Raw genomic sequence first — 21,466 nt, 5'->3', positions numbered from 1 at the left:
AATGTTTCATTAACCTGTTTTAAAAACCCTTAAGTCAAAACTTTTGAGGTGTTTAGCAGTTTGAAAATATTTTCAAAGTCCACCTCCATATCTGATTTTTCTCCCAATTCAACTGCTGCACTCAGTTTTATACAGTGATTTTTCTGACTTGTTGATTTAGACATTACAAAATGTAATGAACAAAGATGTTATCATAAAAATGTCACTTCTATTACAAACAAGAACAGACAACTAGCTCGGGCTTCACACAAATTCCGTCAAATGACGGACTCATTTCCGTAGAAGGAGAACTGGGCTCCCAATCAAAATATACACTGTCTTTCAAAAACCAACTAAGCAACCAAAACTTTCATAAGAACCCAGTTCCTACACTTCCACTTAGGAACAATACAGCAAGGAGGTACTCCTGTTATCCATTTACACCAGTAACCTACCTCCAGCTGGTGGTCACTCCTTACCAACGCCATACGGGCCCTTTGCAATGAACCATGCATTAGCTTGTGCAGTCTTAAAATTAGTTTCCTCAACCCCATTTGCTTCAGTGCTTTATCAACAAACGGCCTGTAAATAGAGGTCAAACAGTGTTGGCTGCAGCTTCCCTCAGCACTGCATTCTGGAACAACCCAAGAAGTAGAGTCATCCTCAGATTCAAGCCTATCAAGCCTCCTTGAAAAATGGTCCTGAAAGTCAAAATTTGGCTTATTAGTAAAATTGTTCTTGATGGCTTGTCTAAGCTCCTCAACATTCTCTTCAGAGATTTGTTCTTCACCATCACTCTCCTCTGTGCATGTTCCTGAGGATTCCTTTACTTCTGTTTCCCTATCAATGACTTCATCATCTGGATCATTGTCCTTAGACAGTCGAGGAGAAGGAATTTCAAACACTGGCCAGCCAATGTCTGAAAGATTTTTTATGCCCAATACAGTTCCCATAATCCTTAGTTTCTGGTTTAAGTCTTTTGTAATATTTAACCATAGACAGAGTGCCTGCACCCTGTCTTGGAAGTCCTTTGCAGCATACTTTTCATAGTCCTTTTGAAGAGCCTGCAGAGATGGATAAAGTGCTTCTATGTACTCCAGCAGCTCCATTATTCGCTTTACCTGCTCAAATGAGACCCGCTGGCGATGGAGGTGTTCATGGTAGTTTGAGTAACCCAAAGCACTAGTTCCATGTGTTGACTTGCAAACTCCTTCTCCTGAAGTACCATTGAGACCGGCTCCATTTTTTACAGAGGAGACATTTCCATAGTCCACTTTGAAGGTGAGGATTTCATTGATGATATCGGGGATAGCTTGACGGGCTGCATAGAGATAGAGGTCTTGGTCATTAATGCTTCGGCCAGCATGCCAAGCTTGCAGCTCCAGCCAGATCAGTTCATTGGATCGGTTCAACCAGACAGAAGAGGTGTTTTCTTGTCCTCGTTGTTCCCTGTCCTTCTTCTTTGAGACTGAGGTAAGTTTTAACAAAAGCCGCAGGGTTTCAAAGAATTTTAACCGGTCTGCTGGGCAATCAGTCCTAGAAGACTGGCGTGTAGTTCTGGGTATTGGCATGGGCACAGATACTGGAAGCTTAGCATGGCTACAGCCAAGGCTGAGGTAAGGCTTATTGAGATCAACATCTGGAATTGTTTTTTTTGGCAGAGACCCACCAACTGAGTCTAACATAAATGAGCACTGCACGTTTTTCTTGTGATCTCGTTCTGTTGTCCTTAGGGCATCTCTGATCTTTTTCCCTTGCTTATAGCTGTGCTCCTCCACATTCTCAATGGTCTTCCCATTGTCTTTATGCAAAGACTGAGCTGGCACACTCATCTTTTCTGTAAGAAAAGAAAAAAGAAAGAATGTGACTGCAGCAACAAAAACAAGCATTTTTCAATTCAGTTCCCAATCACATTTCCTAGGTTGAGCAAAACATTGTTTAATATCAATAAAACAAAACAGGCATAGATAGAAGTAAAATGTATTATTATTGTTAGAAGTTAGCACTACTATATGCTAAACCAAATTATTTTTTCCTTCTCTTGCTTTACCTCTTTTGTAGAAAGGACCTCAGTCAATTCTCATCTTGAGTATGCCATCTACTGAGAACTAAGTATGATCAAAAGGAAAAGAATGGTTTCCAAGTTCATTTTCCATACATTTGTCACAACCTCCCAAACGAAAACTCAAAATACAACAAAGCATTATTACGGTATCAAAGTCAAACAGAATTAAAGAGACTCCATTGCACGAGCAATTTCATTAAAAGGGGAGCATATATAGATTTTGAAATTTAGCTTGAATGCACCAATCCTGCCTCTTGTCGAGGCTGATCTTAGTTTTGTGAACCACTCTGTAATCTTAATACACTGCCTTAGCACCTTGAGCCTACCTCCCCACTGTCGCAACACACAAACACTTGTTCCTTACTATAAACAACAGCACTTTCCTGCCTAAAGGTGCTATCTCGTCCTCTCTTCCTGTTGTTTCCTCAGAAGTAGCAAACCTTGTTGCTTTTCTGCAGTAATAAGAAAAGCACTTCAGTCTAGGCTTTGCAGATCAGAATAGGAGGAACCACTCGTCATGAGAAGAGTGGTTCTCTCTCCCTCAGAAGTGATAGCAGGCTGAAGAGAAGCACCTGTATGCAGACTGCTGAAGGCCAGCAGCTCCAACTGATGGGCAGCTGGAACACAACAAGCTGCAGGGTCACAGGGCCTCTGCTCACTCAAGAACAGAAAAGACTTTCAGAATGATGGCTGAATACTTTGTCTATTTTCACTGACCACAGCTGGCACCACTGCAAGGAGGCAACAGCCCAAAGAGCTAGGCCAGGCAAACAGCAGGAAGGGGCACTTTGCATCGGCAGGCAAGCAGACTGAAAATGGAGGCTAACAGAGATGAAACATACACCCTCTCCACACAGACTTAGAAATAAATCAACTTCTAACAGCACTTTGATGTTGAAGATTTTGGTGGTCTTGCAAAATAAATTAAAACACTATTACATTTAAAGATTACTTTCTTAACTTACATTCTAGATAGGAAGACCTCTAGATCCCTTCAGTTTGTATTTTTAACATGTTAGTCTCCCTTATCATTAATCTTAAGACTCCCCACGCCACCAAAACACATTGAAAGAAAGATAAGTTAAAAATTATAAATTATTAGACATTCAAAAAGCCATAATACTTAAATGTTTATAATTCTTAACAAAGCCCAGGCACAATAATCTACAAACTGTTTCAAAATCCTCTCATCAAATAGACACCAATGATTCAAATACACCTGACAGTCCTTCCATCAATGAATATGAATGATATAACTGTATGAGTTCCTATTACTAATTTTACTGCCATATTATAATATAGACTTCAATTAATTCGCAAAAAAGTCCACCTGTATTAATAAATTTTGAGTTATAATTACTTTTAAAGCTACAAAGAATAGGGGGTTTCACAACTAAGCCACCATCAGTTGGTGAGAGGGAGCATATGGTGGAGTCCAAGATCCTAAACAGGTCATTAAAAGAAAATACAATGAAATGCACGAGAGGAACACGATGGGGGTAGGAAAGTGGGGTGAACAATGGTTCCCTTTCAAGTATGAAGCTGCAAAAATTTTGTACTAAAGAGCAGACATAAGCACTGCTTTTACATAGTAAAAGAAGAAGAAGAGACACTAACACTTCAGCAAGTAAGCAAGCATTCATGGAGTTCAGGAGACACAGGTAGATCTTACAAGCATCTCTGAAATGCATTTAGCTTAGAAAAATGCGAATTCCAAAAGTCTTGAGCAACAGGAGAAACAATTCAGAAACTAAACAGATTATTGCATCAATTTATGTTTGGATACTAAATGCAAGTTATATGAAACTTGATGTGACAGAAACTAAACAAATTAAACAAATAAGTATCAGAAGTGCAAGTGAGCAAGCCCCTAATTCCCAAAATTCTTTCAGCTGTCTAAATAAAGATGCCTTAAATGTTATTTGTAAACATCTGAAAAGTTATTTCAAATTTACTTTAAGTGGTTAGTTACATCAAATTAACCCTTGAATGAATTCTCTTACTGAAAGTACAGCCATTCAAGCTCAGTAATAGTATATGGATACACATTCAAGGTCAACCAAATACTCCACAATATTTTGGGTTGGCTTTTTTTTTCTCTTCATAATACAGAATAACTGTTCTAAGATTGTACACACAGACAAAGTTAGGAAAAGAAAAAAACCAAACTATGAACTTTCCAGAAAAAGACACTTTGCACAATACTATCCAATTAATCAGAAAAAACCCATTAACATATTTTAAGATATACTCATGGCAACCAAGAACAGGACACTATCATGACAGAAGTAAGAACCATCCCCCCACAAACAGAAAGACCTTGCTCCAAAAACTCAAAATCTAAAAGCAGGGATAAACAACAGTTCATTATTTCTCAGAAAGGTATCAATCTTTAGTATGTGCTCAGAAGCAACGGCTTCTGTTAGCAAAGGCTAACAATGAAACATAACACATTATTATTTCTTTAGTATTACAATGTCTCTGTTTGGAAATTAACTCTTTCTTAAAGCACAGAATAAAACAACAACAAAAAAAATTACCAAAAGCAACAAAAGTTTACATAACCACTATATACAGGGTTAAAATAAATAGGGTTAATGTTATGACAGAAGAATTTTACTGGCTTTTAAATGTGCCTTTTAGCAAAGTTAAAGAGGCTTAATAATTCCAATGCCTACAGTTAACTAGCAAGAGTAACAAGATTTCTTTGTAATTTCATGTAAGGAAGAGGTATTTTGGTGAATGTTCTCTTCGGTGACGTTATTCGGAGGTTGTATAAAGTGAAAGGAAACAGAAGCTTTGGAAAATGTTTGTATTGGCCCTTATTTCATTATGAACTTGCTTTCCACAGCTCAATACAACCAAAGAATTGACTATACTCCCTTATTCATGCCAAACAATTTACCTTTTTCCTCCCTACACTTTACCTCAAAAATGTAATCCTTACTATGCACTGCAGCATTTCCTTGTTTCGTGTGAAGCAGTTTTAAAAATTGCTTCCAAAACATTAACTGGCAATAGTCAAGATTCCATAACTCTGGCAAATAATCATCTGACATAGCTTGTCATTTGTTTAAAAATATATAAAACTACCAAACAACAAAAAACCCCACACAAAAACCTAGCTGTATTCTGTATGAAAACTCTGAAAATACAATCTTAAATGGCTTTTTTTGCAACCTTGCAACCTCAACCAAAAAAAAACACTTTAAGATAAAAGGTTTTATTATTAGATACCATTACTTAGTAACATTAGGGAAAAAATGCGTATCAAGTATCTTTTGGGTTTTCCCCCATTATCTCTTTATTCTGAAGTGTCAGAAGCAAGCAGAAGTAACTACACTTTCAGTGCTTCCGTGATGTTAAAGAGCAAAGAATAATCACTGAAAACTGTATTTTCCAACAAACAGCCCGCGAAGTGCTTCAGAACATGAAATTTGGGCAGAAAAGCAACTACACCATTACCAGAGACCACAGAATCACAGAAAAAAAATTATTGAAAAATTCTTCTAAATGTAATTTTTTCCAACTTTCTGCTCAAAGCCGGGTTCATTTCACAACTAGTTTAGCCTGCTCATAATCTTAACCAGTTCTGTTTTAGAAATTTCCAAAGATGGAGATTCCACAATCCAACAGCTACTCTGGCAAAGTGTTCATTATTTGAGCACTCTCACAGCCAAAGTCTTCTTATAATACCCAAGAGTTTTCCCTCATTGCAACTTACAACAGCTACCTCCTGTTCTCTCACTGTACCTGAGTATCTTCTGTATGATCCCTCCATCAGCTAACAACAGGCTACTGCTATGACTATGATCCCTTTAGGAAAAAAACCAAGACACCACAACTACCTTTCAAAGTGGAGCGGCTAGCGGGTCTGCCAACGTTATTTTTCTGATGCTTTGTTGACATACGCTTCATCTGGCGGGGTGTACTAGGGGGAGAAGCGCCATAGAAAGTGTCAGCACTCGCTTCATCTGATAATTCCTCAGGGTCGGATTCAGAGATCTTGGAAGTAGCATCTGATTTGCATTCTTTCCTGCAGAGAACAAGATAAACCATTGCATTCAAGATAAAGAATTTTTACTTGCAATATCTGTTTAGAAAGCTAATTCATCCATAAATCCCAACCACAGTCAACCTTCCGTATTTTACTGCCACATCCATGTATATTGACCCTAGGTTCTTTCCTATCCCTAAGAACAAGTTTCCAATCAAACAAATAATTGGCAACATACAAAGAGAATGGTATAGGCAGAGTGTCACTAGAAGAACACAATATAAACATACATCTACATGCAATACATCTCTTTCTGAAAAAAAAGAAAGCAAGCCTAAACTAAGAGGTGCATGAAATAAAAAAGGTTCAAATATAAAAACATAATGCAAGACTTTCAATCTAATCAGCAGCAGGGACAGGAGCAGAGGTCATTCCTTCCATCCCTCCTGCCCCAAACTGTGCATTCCACAAAAGCAATTTCTAGAATCCCTCTCCAACCCTTCACAAACCTTTTATCTTGTATATGAAACCTGAAAGTATTTTTCACAGATTTTAACATCAAGTACATTAAGACCATTAATATCTTATATAAATACTATCACTCCCCACTGGTGCCATACCTGAAATTCTCTTGCTTTAAGACATACCAGGGAGAAGAACACACACCATTTTCAAACAAAGAAAAGAAACCGTTAGCCTCTATCCCCTCACTTATTTCTGAAACAGGTGTGCAAATAACTTGACTCTACATAACTCTAAGTAACTCTTGACTCTAGTAAAAGGCACTGAGGCAAAGAAACAGCCAGTCTAAATCAGTGCAAGATAGCATCATTATCCAGTAACTTCAATTTCACTCCAACCACAAATTATATTTTACTTGCTACTATTTTTGAGGCAGACAAGCAATGTTACTCATGCTCTGGCAGAATGAGTTACTGAGTCTGAGTTACTGCAGCAAGAAATATGACACAATATTGCCAGCTAGAACAGCAGTAAGGCAAACAAAACAAAAACAAACAAAACGCAGATAACTGTACTTGTTCTTGGCCTTTAGCTATAAACAGAAATAAATATCTTAGCATGCAGAACAGTTATGCTCTCTACAAAGCCACAAAAACATTTAGTGCATTAAATACTCTTCTCAGTTTACTCCTCTACTACTTCAGCTTTGAGAAGGCGGCAGGCAAGTTCACCAACTTCTGAAGATAAACCTTACTGGTTACCCAAGAAAAATGATCCAGGTGGTACCATAGCACCACCTGGAGTCTAAGGAGAGCCCAACAATTTGGTTATAATAACAACCACACGGAATCACCAATACTTTTAGTCTGGTTTCCTTGCCTTGGGACCTAATGCTGCTACTGTGTCTAAGCAATCTGATTTAACCAACCCCCACCATCCAAATATAACAAAAAGTCTCACATTTGCTCCTACAGATCTTGTGAAAATAGGTGGATGAATAAGAGAAATGGATTTTGTAAGTGCTGAGCTGGGAAAGTGAAACTCAAGTTTATATCTTTTTGGACACCAGAAGAGCTTTATTTTTGAGAAAGTCTGCAAACAGCCCTACTGCAAAAAAAACCACTTCAGGCAGAGAACACCCATCTGATCTTGCCAAAGACAAATCAACCACAAAAGACAAAACCACATAAAACAGAAGTCATTAGTTCCAGTGCTTATGGAGCCATTTATTTTTTCAGTGATCTCACTGGGCTGGCAAGGCACAGGGTGGGGTGCTGATGCTCTTTGAGGAGCCTGGCAGAACTGATCCTGCAAGCACTCACATTAGCTCTCCAAGGCACTTTTAAACTAGGACAAGTTACCTCATTATGAAAGACCAGTGAAAACACTGTTTTTCTTCTGCATATAAGTAAGAAACCTCTTTGATCCATCAACCATCAAACCTCTCCATCAGGCTGAACTAAGTGATCTTTCAAGAACATAAGGTGGTTATTTCAGTCACCATCACTGGAGGCATTTAAAAGACGTGTAGATGTGGCCCTTACAGGACATGGTTTATTGGTGGACTTGAATGTGTTACTTTACAGTCGAAGTCTATCTTAGAGATCTTTTTCAACCCAACTGATTGTATAATTCTACCTTGTTTGTTTCTTGCTATGTCTGATGAGATGGCATGAATGCCAGAAGTATTCAAATTACCCTCCAACCTCACACCTGAATTACATACATACCTATACAGTGGCATCCAGCATGTCTTACTTAACATTCAGCTGTTTTTTCTGGGTAATTTAGTAAGCTGTTCTTTACTTTGATAAAAAGCATAGCAAACATCACAAAACATGCAGCACTTGATATCATATCACAGAACAAGCAATCATGCTCTACAGAACAACTCTTGTGACCAGCTGGTGAGATGATCTAACCAAAGCTGGCTGGTCTGCTTAGAGAGAGGAAGGCACAGGTTGCAAAGCAAGTTTAAAAATTCAGCATACTCAGTTCAGGGTTTGTGTGCAAAGACTACACCTCAACTCAGAACTCAAATCGATGCCAATTAACACAAAGATTCAGTTTCACCAGTGCAAGCCTTATGGTACAACAATGCACTAAATATACAGGATGTGAACTAAAGCAGCTATATCAGCTTCAACATGCTAGGATCAATTTTTCTCAGCCAGACAACACCAAACATATATGATCTTCAGCAGGAACACTCTGGTATTAAAATTAGTTAAGATTTTTACAGATTACTGACACAGCATTTGCAATATTTGTGTGTTATTTACTGTCATGAACTAACCATAGGCTAATTAACTCTGCCAACATATAAAATGCAGTGCTGGCAAGCCTGAATCAGATTATAGTGTTGGTTATTAGACAGAATTGTTAGTTCCTAAATACTGCTGCAACCAGAGCTGAGAAACATTAATCAAAGCTAATTTCTTCGTAGCAACCAAGATATGCAGGTTTTCTCCCCCACAGCCAGTGGGAACCATCCAAATCTTAATTAGGCTTACACCCAAAAAGTGAAAGCTAGAAATGTGACAACTGCAGTTACTATCTGCCAGTAACAGCCTAAATACAATCCCTACAAGGAAAACTAGAAGTACATAATTTTCAGTCTATTTACAGGTTCCCAACTTCTATTTTAACGACAAAAAAGTTTCTTCTAGGAATATGAGAAAGATTGTAGCCAGGATGCATAAATCACAAATTTCTTTAATTTGCTTTTCTACATGACAATGGGAATTTTAAAATTTTAACTAAGTAAAACTGATGGCAAGTATCTACAATTCCAGCTCAGTCATGAAAACAAAGATAATAATTCTAGATTTTCAGAGGCCTGCAAACAAAAATAGGAAGGAGTGGGCAGAATGGAGGTATCAAATTTGAAGCAGCAGGCCAGGGAGCAAAAAGTCTGGTAAACACCACTACCGATAAAAGCCATAGCCTTTGGAAAAATACATTCACTTACCACTAGAAGTAAATTAGCAAATGAAAAGACCACTGAGGATCACACGGGAACATGTTACAATTAACGAGGCTAAAGTTACCCTGAAGAATATAGTTTTAATCCAGTACAAACTTTTGTACTTTCCAGAAGCATTATTCAAACTTGCTACGTTTGTAACAACCATTAATTAGAGGCCATCCTAAAAACTGTGACACATATACAGAGGAAACATCTTTTTACTCTTCCCTTTATATCAGCTACCCTCCTCATAAGCAGGAGTTCAAATACATTAGACACTTACGTAATTAACTCAGGTTCAGCCACTGCTTATCATCCCACATGCAGCTTAAAAGCTTTTGGGGATGAGAGCAGTAGGGGTCAACTGACTCGACTACAAGCACACAGCAATAAATTTGAGTCAGGCAGCCACCACACAGTAGCCAGGAGAATCGCCCACCGCAACAGTCTGGAAGCTGCGCACTTCAGAGTCTGCTGCTGTAAACAGCTTCCTGCACTTTCAAACACATCACACCATGCAGGAATCAGTAAAGCTCTTTCTCAACACTTCTTATGGCACCCTGCCATTTTCATACAGAGAACTGCAATGTCTGTACAAGGTCCAGCACCAAATTACCAAGTACCACCTCCCAACATTCAGTGGCTTTGTTTTAAAAGCAAAGCGTCTACTTTTCAAATATATACTCCTTAATTCAGATTCAGCTGATGCTGAAGCTAATGCAGGGAAGACAAAGCTACATTAGTCTGTTCTTAGTAATGTATATTCCCAGTTATCTAAAGTAGCAGAAAACACAGGCACTACACGCTGCCAAGCACATCTTGTTAAAGTTAAGGGAGCTCTCCCTAAAGGTAGTCACAACCAGTCTATTTCAAACAATATTCTGACAAGAGTTGTCATCACCCAACAGATGCTGGTAATGCAAAAAGCAAACAGAATTTTTAGGTACCCACCTCTGCACCTGTTAAAACTGAAAAACAATAAGCTATCCAACTGGAGCTGCTAAACACCACACACAGCAAAACTCTGGAATCAGAAGCTTCAATTTCTGTGGGGCGGTACTGAGTTTCATTTGACAGCAAAAGAGCATCTAATGGTACTCCTGGGCCAACAGGACAAGGAAGGAACTTCCCTAAATCATCAGTAGCACCTTGGGTGAGTAACAGTAAGGATTAGACAACCTAATCAGGAAAACAAAATGAAAAAACCTGACGTTCTGCTACAGTACAGGCCTGCTACCTGGTGTAAACACACAGTGTTACGTTCCAATATTAGGAAAGCATCACACACCCCTATATTTTAATCACCTTTTAAAAATTCTGTTCTGAGGGAAGCTGTAAGCTTAAATAAGTGCACATAGTTCTTGAAAGCAGAAACAACTAAAAACCCAGCTTTGGATAAGGTATTTTCAAAGATCTGCTACACACATGAATACAAACATGAAGTGTTTGATGCTACTGCATTTACTACGAACTGCTCTAAGTGCAACAAAAGGAAGTTTTCAGTAGAAGGCAAGGAAAAGATCTTGGGGGCTTTCTTACTATGTTTGTTTATTATAGCACAGCAGGAATTTGCACACAGCTTGTCCAAATTAAACAGTATTTTTTTGCTAAATACATCCTATGTAACTCTGGCACAGCACTTCCAGGTGGGAAAAAATAGCTTCGTTAGCAGGATACGAAAATTCTATGATGAGCACAGTAATTCAAATAGTGTAAATGTCACATATTCCTCCTGCAGAGACTGCAGACAAACATAGTGTTCACATTAAAACCTAATACTGATATACAGTAATGAAGATGACTTTTTCTTCACATTTGAATCTCAGATGCCTGAGCTCAGCATTTCTGAGCAATGTTAATTCTTAGTCATCAATAACATGTAATTGCTACTGACACAAGAATAGTTCTTCCTGTCACAAACTTGGCAAAATAGTTGGTAAGATTTTTAACAATTCAATTAAATTCAACTTGAAACTAAGGATACATCTGGCTTTGTAATTAGTTATCCTAAGTATAATTTGGGTAAGCTACAGAAGATTACCAACTTCAGGAGGTTTTTTTGAGCACTGCCACCAAGATAAACTGCACCACAGCCCTCCTTAAAGTTCTAGTGTAAAAATTTTAAACAAACAGAAAAATCTTTGAATTACATAGCAAAAATGCAATTAAGACTTGCAAAAAGTACCACATCTCTATTAAAGCCTGGATCAGCTTCCTCCTGAGAGAAAAACTTCCCTACTTTTGGAAAATATCTGCTTGGCAAATGAATATTCAAGGCTTTGGATAAGGAACTGGAAGGAATATATGTTACCTGTAGCTTTTCCAGATTTTAAAGAGGACATATGCCACATCCCACCAGTATAACAAAAAGATCTGAATACAACTTTAAACTGGAAGGGAGAGCAGTAACAAAAGCTTTGGCGTTCCAAGTTTCTAGCTCACAAGGATCTTGTAAACATTACTTTACTCTAAAAATGAGGCATCTGGATAACTTGACAGTAAAGCCTGGCAAAAAATCATCTAGCAGCACTCTTATTCTGGAAAAGGGGAACTTCAGAGTACCATTTCCTCCAGTATAATTTTTTTTCTAAAAAAGCAGGGAGGAAGCACAAAATAAAAACATTATTCTGTCAAGACCTTGTTGCCTTTGCAACTCTTCCTTCAGTTGACAAGTAAAAAGCAAGACTGCTAACCTTTTTAATTTCTGCTTTTCACGTAGGCTTCTCTTAACTCAGTTTGTATATTCCAATCATCACCCTTATTCTGCACTATTCTTCCTTTCTACAGCAGGTGACTAATTCTGTCTAGTTACATACATCCATTTCCCAGCTCTTCTGAAAGCTAAGACATAAATATGTATGAGAGTCACATTCAACCTTTCATTGATTTCTCTAATGATATAAGTAGATAATATGTAAGGCAGACCAATGTCAAGGCTAAAATGAAGGGGCAAAAAAACCCAAACTTAAAACTTATCTTAAAACTAAAAGAAAGCTTGAAGGAGACAGATCTTAAAAATAATGCCTGGAGAAAACAAAAGCAAACAACAAAGTATTTTGTCATTTGTCATCTTAAAACAACATTTTAAGGCAGAGATCTAGGGCTTTTCTTTATTTACTAAGTATTTCAAATTACATTTTGAAGACAATGCAGTACCAGCATAACTATTTCAGTTTTAAGAAATATTCAAATTCAGCTGTACATAGCTACATTTTTTTTGTCCCAGAGGAATCAGGGGAAGGCAGGATATGTGATCATTTGTCTCTGCAGTCTAGGAATGAACAACCAGCATACTGGGGAAAAAAAGTTGACACTTGGATAGGAGGGAAGAAAGTATTTACTTAGATAGTAATTTTACCATTTACTACTGACACAAAATGCAAAAAAGCACTTGCATCTTTCATCTAGTAAGTCTGTATATGCAAATCTTACAGAATCTAAGTTTTAATTAAAACAGCTTACATCAGAGACACTTGTAAGAGCACAAAAAAATGAAACAGTATTAAAAACAACCTTTTAAAATCAATTATGAAATATGCTATTCAGACAACTTTTTACAGTAAAGACCCTCAGAAATTACCAGCGCTATAGTCACAGTAAGATGACACAAGAAGAGGAACCTGTCCCAGTGCACTTTTTAGTTCCCAAGTTGAACACCCCTGTCTCTTCTGCCATCCCTTCTGCACAGAAGTCAACAATCATGTGGCCCAAATCACCAACTTGATAGTGAAAAAACCCATTAACTTTTTGGTGCACCATTTACTGTCAGATCAATACACAGAAGCAAAAACCCCATAGCCACATGACTGCCAGATTCAGAAAGAATGTAGTGGAGGAGCTTGGCTTTCTCTTGTAGAGAGACCAGGGAAAGAAGGTAACCTGATGAGTATTAAGTGAAATTGTGCTCTCAGTCACTCTCTCCTGACTGCAGATGAAGTCATTTTACATAACTGTCTGTCCTTCTGCTTTCCACTGACACTTTGCCAAAAGTCCCCAGCACCCAAGAGGCACAGGTATAACTGAAAGTACCAACCCTGGCTCTTCATTGGTGCTGCCAAAACAATCCAGCTTAGCTGGAATGCCTTTGTTAGCAGGATTTTTCCAACTTCAACCACTTTAATTTTGATTAGGCAGCCAAATGCACTTAATGTCACACTAGCAAGTTTCATATGGAAACATTCCTAGTTGAGGAAGGGCAAGAGACAGATGTTAGCAGATGAGAACAGTAATTTTTAATCTGAGTCAGTTGCAAAACTAATGCAAATTTTTACTTGCAGCAACAATAAAAACAAATACTTGGGCAGGAAGATGCTTAAGGTACTACCTGTATCACCACCAAGAACTAATTGATTAGATAACTGCAGTAGCTTATTTATAAATTAGCCAATGAACAAGAGTTCATGAACACAAAAAAAATTACAGAAACACTAAAACCTCATTAGTGAATTGCCAATAGCCCTTTAAAAGCCCTGCTTTGCTCACCATTTACATCTTGTTTATCTTGGAACACTAACCTTTAGCAGGGCTGCACAAACTCCGACACTCAAGGCTGCTATGAAACCCTCAGCACCCACTTGCAAACTACAGGTTTACTCTACAACAGCCCTGCTAACAGTTAAAAACCAAGTACAATAAATTCCACATCAGCTGAGGCCTGGGAGCAATATAATGCAAGTATTTCTGCTGCAACACAAACACAGATTTGGAGCAAGACTTAATTGTGACAAAACCACCACTATTTCTCCAGAAAGCACCAAAGAAAAAAATAAAAGTCATTACTGAGGAAAAGACTAATGTACAGCTTTGACCTACATAGTTAAACTTTAATTGATTCCTATTGATGACTTTTACTCCTTGATAACTCTCAAGTTAGAACAGAAGGACCCAGCAAGTGTGAACACCCTACATTTCTACATTAGACCTCAAGCACGAGTCTGAATGGGCAGTGTCCCCCACAACAAACTTCCTTACAGCAATAATGTACTTAGTAGCAAATTTTGGTTTAAAAGAAAAATTTGAACAAACTTTTTCTGCTTCTCAAGATCTGGAAGCTACCAGAGTCAGTTCTGCAAATCACTACTACTTTGACACTTTTCCCAAAATTCTCATGTATTCTTGGGCAGAAGCTCCTACATGCTTATTATATTTACAACAAAGAGGCAAAGTCACAGAAAAATCTAACAAAAGCTATTGAAAGGGTGGTGAGGTATTGAAGCACCTTTTCACTCATTACAACAACATGGTAAACCTCAAAAAGAAGAAACTGCCAAACAATGATTTAAGAAGAAATTAAGCAGAATGGAAAGTAGTATTGATCATATCTTTTTGTTGCAAGTAGTGATAAGAACTATTGAGACATTTAAATTATCTAAGGAAGTAATTTTTCTTATGCAAGTTATACCAACTAGAAAGAAGTATAAAAAATAAATCAAATAGAGCTATTATAAAAGTTTTGGCAGTTCTTCATGTTCTCATCTCAGAAAAAAATAATACTCAGAACTTTCTGTTCTTTCTTATTAGCAAATTTGAAAACGGAGAAAGCTTAACTAATTTTTCCATCTTGGATTATTATAAGTTTTCATAGAAATATAAACCATGATGTAACAGCATTTACAGTAGATTCATCTCTGAGTTTCCCCCAATAGACTATTTGATAAAGACTATGCCACATTTTATTTCAAAAGGAAAAAAACCTATTTAATTCTACCCTTGCTCTATAATGTGTAATAAAGTGTGAAAATGTTGATGGGTTTGTTAGGTTTCCACATCCATGTTTAAGCCTGCCAAGTGAGGCTGCAAATGGATCAAAGGTTAGAACTGTAGAAACAGGAGCTAAGAGAGCTTCACCCAGCCCAGCTAGTATGCAGCTCTCTTCACTGAACAACTGACATTAAAGTTATTTGTTGATTCCTGTCCCCATGCTTCTCCATTAATGCTATTTTTTAAACCTCAGCTATATTCTAACTCATATTTGGGAATTTACACTGATTTTTTTTCTTTAATAAGAACATCTGAAATATGTTTTCCTCACTGAAGATATTTGAGCACTACATAGCACAGTATCAATCCAAAGGGTAAGTGCTGCAATTAAGTTCTTGGCACCTGCACAGATCAGATCCCAAGGTCTCAAGCCACACACCAAAAGAGTAAAGTATATATAATTAAGAACTATCTATGAAAAATCCGTACTAATGCATCTGCACAGAGTTTCTGGAAAATTTAGGCTCCATCAAGAAAAGTTAAATACCACTGGGAAAAGAGGTATTATAAAAGAGTATTAGGCTGCTAGGTTCAACTATAAATATATCATATATAAAAGTGGTGAACTGGGAAATGCACAGACCTGTGATAAAAGATAAAAAGATCTGTAACAGCCATTCTTCCCTGACTCTCCCACACACACTTTATTCTTCTGGCAGAAAGTTCCATTCCCAGATAAGAAAAAGCTAACAACTGGTCATGATCCCAAAGTTTCAGTTCATCATTTATATAAAGTCAAAGTCTACAAGAAGCCTGAAGGTGAAGTATTAAAAGTTAAATAGGTTTTCAGTGGAAGCTGGTGCCTAAGCACTGCATGCTGGACTGCTTGTCTGTGACCTTTGGAAAATCCATGCAATGCAATGGGATTTCAGTACTCTGCACTATTTGGAGCATCCCTAAAGCTCAGTGGTCATGCCCATGGAGAGTTCTACAGTGTGGCCAAGAAGTAATGAAGGCGTGAGTAATTGCAGCCTTGTTATCACTTACTCAATGGATGTTCTACAGCCAAAATAGTAAAAACCTTTACAAATGCTGCTCTCAGGGAAAGCAACAGCAAGCAAACCAGCAGCACATGTAAGCTGAGGGCAGAATAAACCATATATTAGAAAGCAACACATGATATTCAATACTATTGAATATCAGGAGGACACAGAAGGAACAGAACTAATTTCCTCCTCCTACCCTAAGACAGCAGGAGACATTCAACAGGACAATAAAGTCATATCCTATCTTGTCTGGCTCCAGAATAAACCTTACTGGGCAAACTGATGTAACTTCACACACAGGTTCTTGGACTGGACACGAGTGAACATCTGACAACTCAATAACACTCAAATTCAGATGATTAACACAAAACAAACATTCTCATTTGGCTTTACGTTCACAGTAAGACAAGACTGAGCATGGGACCACTACCAACTCTTTAAATATGTAAGCTTTTAAGAAATTTCTAAAAATTCAAAAATTATTTAGTTAATAAATTACAAACTAAATGTAGCCTCAATGCAGTAAACATCTGATAGAAGAATAAAACTGATGTAACAGTCCTGCAAACATAAATGTTGTAGACAACACCAAATCCAACCATGTGACTGAAGAAACGAGCTGAGAGTCCTGTGCTGCCAGAGGTCGACACACTATTGACTAGCAGTTGGTATTATGAAAAATTGTCTCCTAAACGTATTTTAGATGCAGTTTAAGAGAATGGTTTATATATAATTTTAAAAATGTGGTTGTCATGGAAGCCAAATCTTTATAAGCCTCTAAAAATACCAATTAGTTCCCTGAAAAAAGAATTACTGCATATCCCTTATCCTTTCCTTTAAATTCAGTAGATTTGTTTTCATCACAGCACGATTTGCATTCCACAAAGGTCAATATCACAAGCTTACATAATAGTAAAACCAACCTTGACAGAGACAGCACTAATTAACAGACATAAAAACAACCCAGGCAGCCACACAACACAGACTAATCCTTACTGCTACAAATGCCAAAGACATCTCAACTAGCACTTCATGTGTGTTTGTGCGTAGGTGGAGCAATCAGTCATTCATCCCAATCTTGCACATGTAAACAAGAAAATGCAATACATGTAGAATAGAGATTACATCTTACCTTATTTAAATGCATGGGGGGAAAAAAAAGTATGGTAAAGCTCTATACACTTAAATCATTTTTCCCGCTGAAGCTATGATCTGAAATTAATAAAATAATTTTAAACTCTTTCACTGCTCAAATACTATCCACCATACAGATAGTACGGCTAGCAGGAAAATATGTTGAGCACAATTCATGACATGACCTCAGTTTCCCCCAAACCACAGATGCTGCAGACTGACAGCCCAATTAATTATCATCACAGAGACAACAAATCTGATAGACAGACTATTGAAAATTTCCCCAGGAAAGAGGAAGCCTCCACATAATTCACAATTCTGTCCCACTTTATTTTCAGCCTTGGTCTTTCCTACACCCATTGAGCTGGATGTATGCCAGGAGAAAAGAGGGCTACAAGCAATCAAGGCACAAGTTAGGGTAGTCCTATGGCTCTTCGTCTTTGCAGTGCCCCCAAACAAAGGACAAAGTCTCAACAAAGGACATGTTTAACGCCTCATTTTTCTCTACAGTGGATTTTGTGCCAGAAAATTCTTGGGAAACCCTAAAGTTGGGCTTGGGAAATGTAAAGCCTATGGGCAATAATCAAAAAGTACCAAACACATCTGCTTTAATTAACGTTCTAAATTTTCTAAGTGGAAACATCTTATCTGGAAAACTTTCTGCTTGCTTTGTTACAAGGATTGATACTTAAGTGTGAATTATTCACAAAACTTTTCAGTAGTATCTTTTCATTTATCCACAACCACTGGATGCTATCCAATGTCCAAGTGCAATCCTATCTTAAAATCAACATCTGCTTGTAGGTTCCCTGAGCATTTTTCAGTTTAGAGCTGCCTCCTCTCTCTCCCCAGCCCAAAGTGTGTTTCAAGAAAGAAAGGAAGACCTGGGAAAAAGAGTGTGCTTTTGGAGAGGTATTCTCAATCATATGCTTTGGACTAAGGACTGTGTAATTCAAAAAAAGCCATGAATATATTTTATGCTTGTCTTTAAAGTAGAAAGTGTACCATTGTGTTTATATTCTAACAAGACACAGAATCCTCACACAAAGACAAGTGGATTTCTCACATGGGGCAGTATCAAAACAACAAATGAGCTTTGTTTATTAAACAAATGTAGGTGCATTGCTAATGAGAATGACTGAATATTTCTCCACCAACACTAAAGTTAACTTAAAGAGGATGCATTACAGCAATGCACTTCAGCACCAGCCAGAACTCTATCATAAGAACATATTCATACTCTACAAACAGGATTAAAAGCTATCTGCCAACAAATGGATCTCAAACCTGTACAAAGTAAACTGATTTCAACAAGATTCTGACCTCACAGCCCCAAGAATAAGCACCTAATGATGACTCCAAAATTTAAATCAACAGTAATCATGTCTGAAAAAGCTTCAGCTTCTTCACTTCTATTACATTTAAGTAAAAGCAAGTGCAGCATAAAGGCAGAGAAGCAGTTCTGATCTAAAGCAGGTGTAAAGTTTGGTACACAAAGTACACATTGAAGTGAATCACAGTGGATGGAGTACATGCATTACCCTACACAAATTACAGCTACCTAATTGTTTTCAGACATCCCCTTCCCACCCACCAGCTCACTCTGAAGTAACTAATTCAATTTTCATTTGCTGGGTAAAGTTGTCACCACATTATCCACACCCACATCCGACTCATATAAACTGTCCTGTAATAAGCAGAATCCAGCAGAGGTCAGAAATGGCCCTGCACAGGAAATGCCTGGGTGTTTGCCACTCAGGCTCTGCAGATTACTCTCCTACACGAAGACAGCCCAGGTCTAGGGTCATGTTGTTGTACAAACTTTACTTTAAATCATTTTCTGCTTAACCTGCAATATCAGTCTTTGAAGAGTTCTTTGAAAAGGAACTTGGAAGCTTACTAATTCAGTTATCCTACTAGCATTTGCATTTCATAATATTTCTGTTAAACCTAATTAATTTCATATACCTTCAGATTTTGGCATTCTCATGACAGAAAACCAAATCATTAATTCACATTAATTAAAACTCAGTGGCATTGTTCAACTCCATAGCCTTGACCCAAGCAGGAGCACATCACCATTTCCCTTTCACTCCATCAGTACAAAACAGCAGCTTGCAATATTCAAGAACGATCTCAGCAACATGACAGCAGTTCTTTTGCACAGCACACCTGGAACACAATGCACTGACTACTGCCTTACAGTACTAATTGATCACACAAGCGTTTTAAAAACGTTTCCTGAATGCCTCCTAGTGAGAAGTGAAGTGCATCAACAGGATGTTATTTTAAAATGAGAAATAATTGCCACAGAATTAATAAGTTGGACTTATGCAATACTTCTACAGCCAGCTGGAAACACTAAACCATAAAGTAATTTGCATCCCCATCTCTCAGCAGGGCACAGATGGAGACTTGCAAAAAGCCAATCTGCAGGTCAGCACATTCAGGAGGTGACAGCAGTTGCAGAAAGCTTTGAGGCACCACAACGCCTCTTTGTGAAAGCTTTTTCTTTCTTTTTTTTTTTTAACTCGATCTTCTTACAAACATCGATCGCAATGTTGCCAGCAGCGATACTCCGCGACCCTGCTGTTTTACCGGAACGCCAAAGAGAGCCCGACTTTAATCACGGCTGCTATAAACAGGAGCCAGCCTTGCAGAGGGCAGCGCTTTTATCGCTGCAGTTCACAAGCCAAGGAGCACAAGTCACGCTCCGGCAAACTCCCGGGGGCTCCAGCTGCTGCTCCCCTCCTCTCGGCAGCCCCCGGAGCTCCGCCCGACCCCGAGCGCAGGGCTGGCAGTGCCCCGGCACTCCCGCCCGCACCGCTGCGAGGCTGGGGGCGAAGGAAACGATTTGCTTTTAATTGCAAAGCGCCCACAAAACACTGCCTTACCCACCGCGGCCACTAGAGATTTCTTATCGGAGCACTTTCTCGCTCCGTGGGCGCTCTGCAGAAGCGCTGAAGCAGCAGCAGCAGCAGCAGCACCGAAGGCTCTGCAGCGCGGAGGGGCAGCAGGCAGAGCGTGCAGCCCCGGCGCTCGCAGCCCCCGCCCGGCACCGCTCCCTGCACGGAGCTGCCCGTGCGGCAGCGCTGCCGACTGACCTCCCCGCCGGCGGCGGCGGCTCCTCCATGGCGGCGGCGGCGGCACGGAGCGGCGCGGCGGCGTCTCTCATGCATGCACCGGGGCCGGCATGGCGGCGGGCCCCGGTGCGCGGCGCGGGGGCGCAGCGAGGAGCAGGAGCGGCGGGAGCACGGCAGCGAGTCCCTAGCCGGCTGCAGGAGCGCGGCCGCGCAGAGCCGCCCGCGCGGCCGCCATCTTGGGAACAGCCTCCGAGGGCAGCGGCGCCGGCAGCATCGCTACGGCGCGCCAGGAGGGACCGGCCGCGCCAGAGGCGCCCGCTCCGCCGCGGCTGGGCGCGGGGCGGCTCCCGGCGCAGCTTCCCCCCTCTCCCCGCGGGGTCGGGACGCGCTGTGGGACCGCGGCGCTTCCCTCCGGCACCGTGGAAGCTAAGGCTCCACAGTTCCCCGCGAGGGGCCGCGTTTATCCCGAGGCGGGGCGGTGATGGGGGCGCGGCGGGCGCTGCCGGCCCCTCGCTGCCCCCGCGGCGGAGCTGTCAGGCGCTACCTGCGGCCGCTCGCTGCGGGAGCCGCGGTCTGTGCAGCTGCTGGTTCCCGCACCGCTGGCACACACGGAGAGAAGAAAACCCTAAGTGCTGAGAGGAAGGTGCTGTCCCTCAGCAGGGCCAGCGCCCTGCAGCCGTGCTGGCCCGCTGTCCAGCGGAGGCTGGAGCGATCCCGGCAGGACACAGGGAGCTGGAAGGCGTGACACACCCGCGGGGTGCCCTTTGGGGGCGTGCATGGAGGAATGATCTTTCATCTTTTGTACTGTGCTGCTGACAGAGCAACTTGTTTCGGTTTGTGAACCTGGACTTTTTAAACCCCACAGCAGCACTGGTTATCAGCCTCGGACGGAGAGCCGGAACCGCAATATCCGTGTGGAGATACGGGGAGGAAATATCAGTATCGATGTTAGCACTGTCAAAGGCAGACAAGTGCCGTGGGTTGTTTGACTGTGAGGGTGGTGAGAGGGAGCCTGACGTTGTGAGTTACAGG

The 21,466-nt window shown here is 40.0% G+C and overlaps 1 protein-coding gene across 8 annotated transcripts in view; it reads right to left on the bottom strand.

Moving 5' to 3' along the window:
• Positions 1–21,466, bottom strand: part of MAP3K4 (mitogen-activated protein kinase kinase kinase 4) — an 83,176-nt gene that overhangs the window by 44,803 nt on the left and 16,907 nt on the right. For 2 of the 8 annotated variants that reach the window (XM_085055311.1, XM_085055312.1), the window contains exons 2-3: positions 5,893–6,080; positions 435–1,816 (exon numbers count right to left, since the gene is read on the bottom strand). In XM_085055311.1, the coding sequence (XP_084911437.1) occupies positions 435–1,816; positions 5,893–6,080 (1,570 nt within the window). Of the gene's footprint in view, positions 1–434; positions 1,817–5,892; positions 6,081–20,455; positions 21,439–21,466 lie in introns of those variants that run through there. The other 6 variants (XR_014850802.1, XM_085055313.1, XM_085055309.1 and 3 more) reach the window with 6 other exon arrangements.

This window comes from Lichenostomus cassidix, chromosome 3 (genome assembly GCF_008360975.1).
Source record: "Lichenostomus cassidix isolate B80296 chromosome 3, HeHo_3.0, whole genome shotgun sequence".
NCBI classification, from domain to species: Eukaryota; Metazoa; Chordata; class Aves; order Passeriformes; family Meliphagidae; genus Lichenostomus; species Lichenostomus cassidix.
This window is presented reverse-complemented; position numbering and strand designations above follow the sequence as displayed.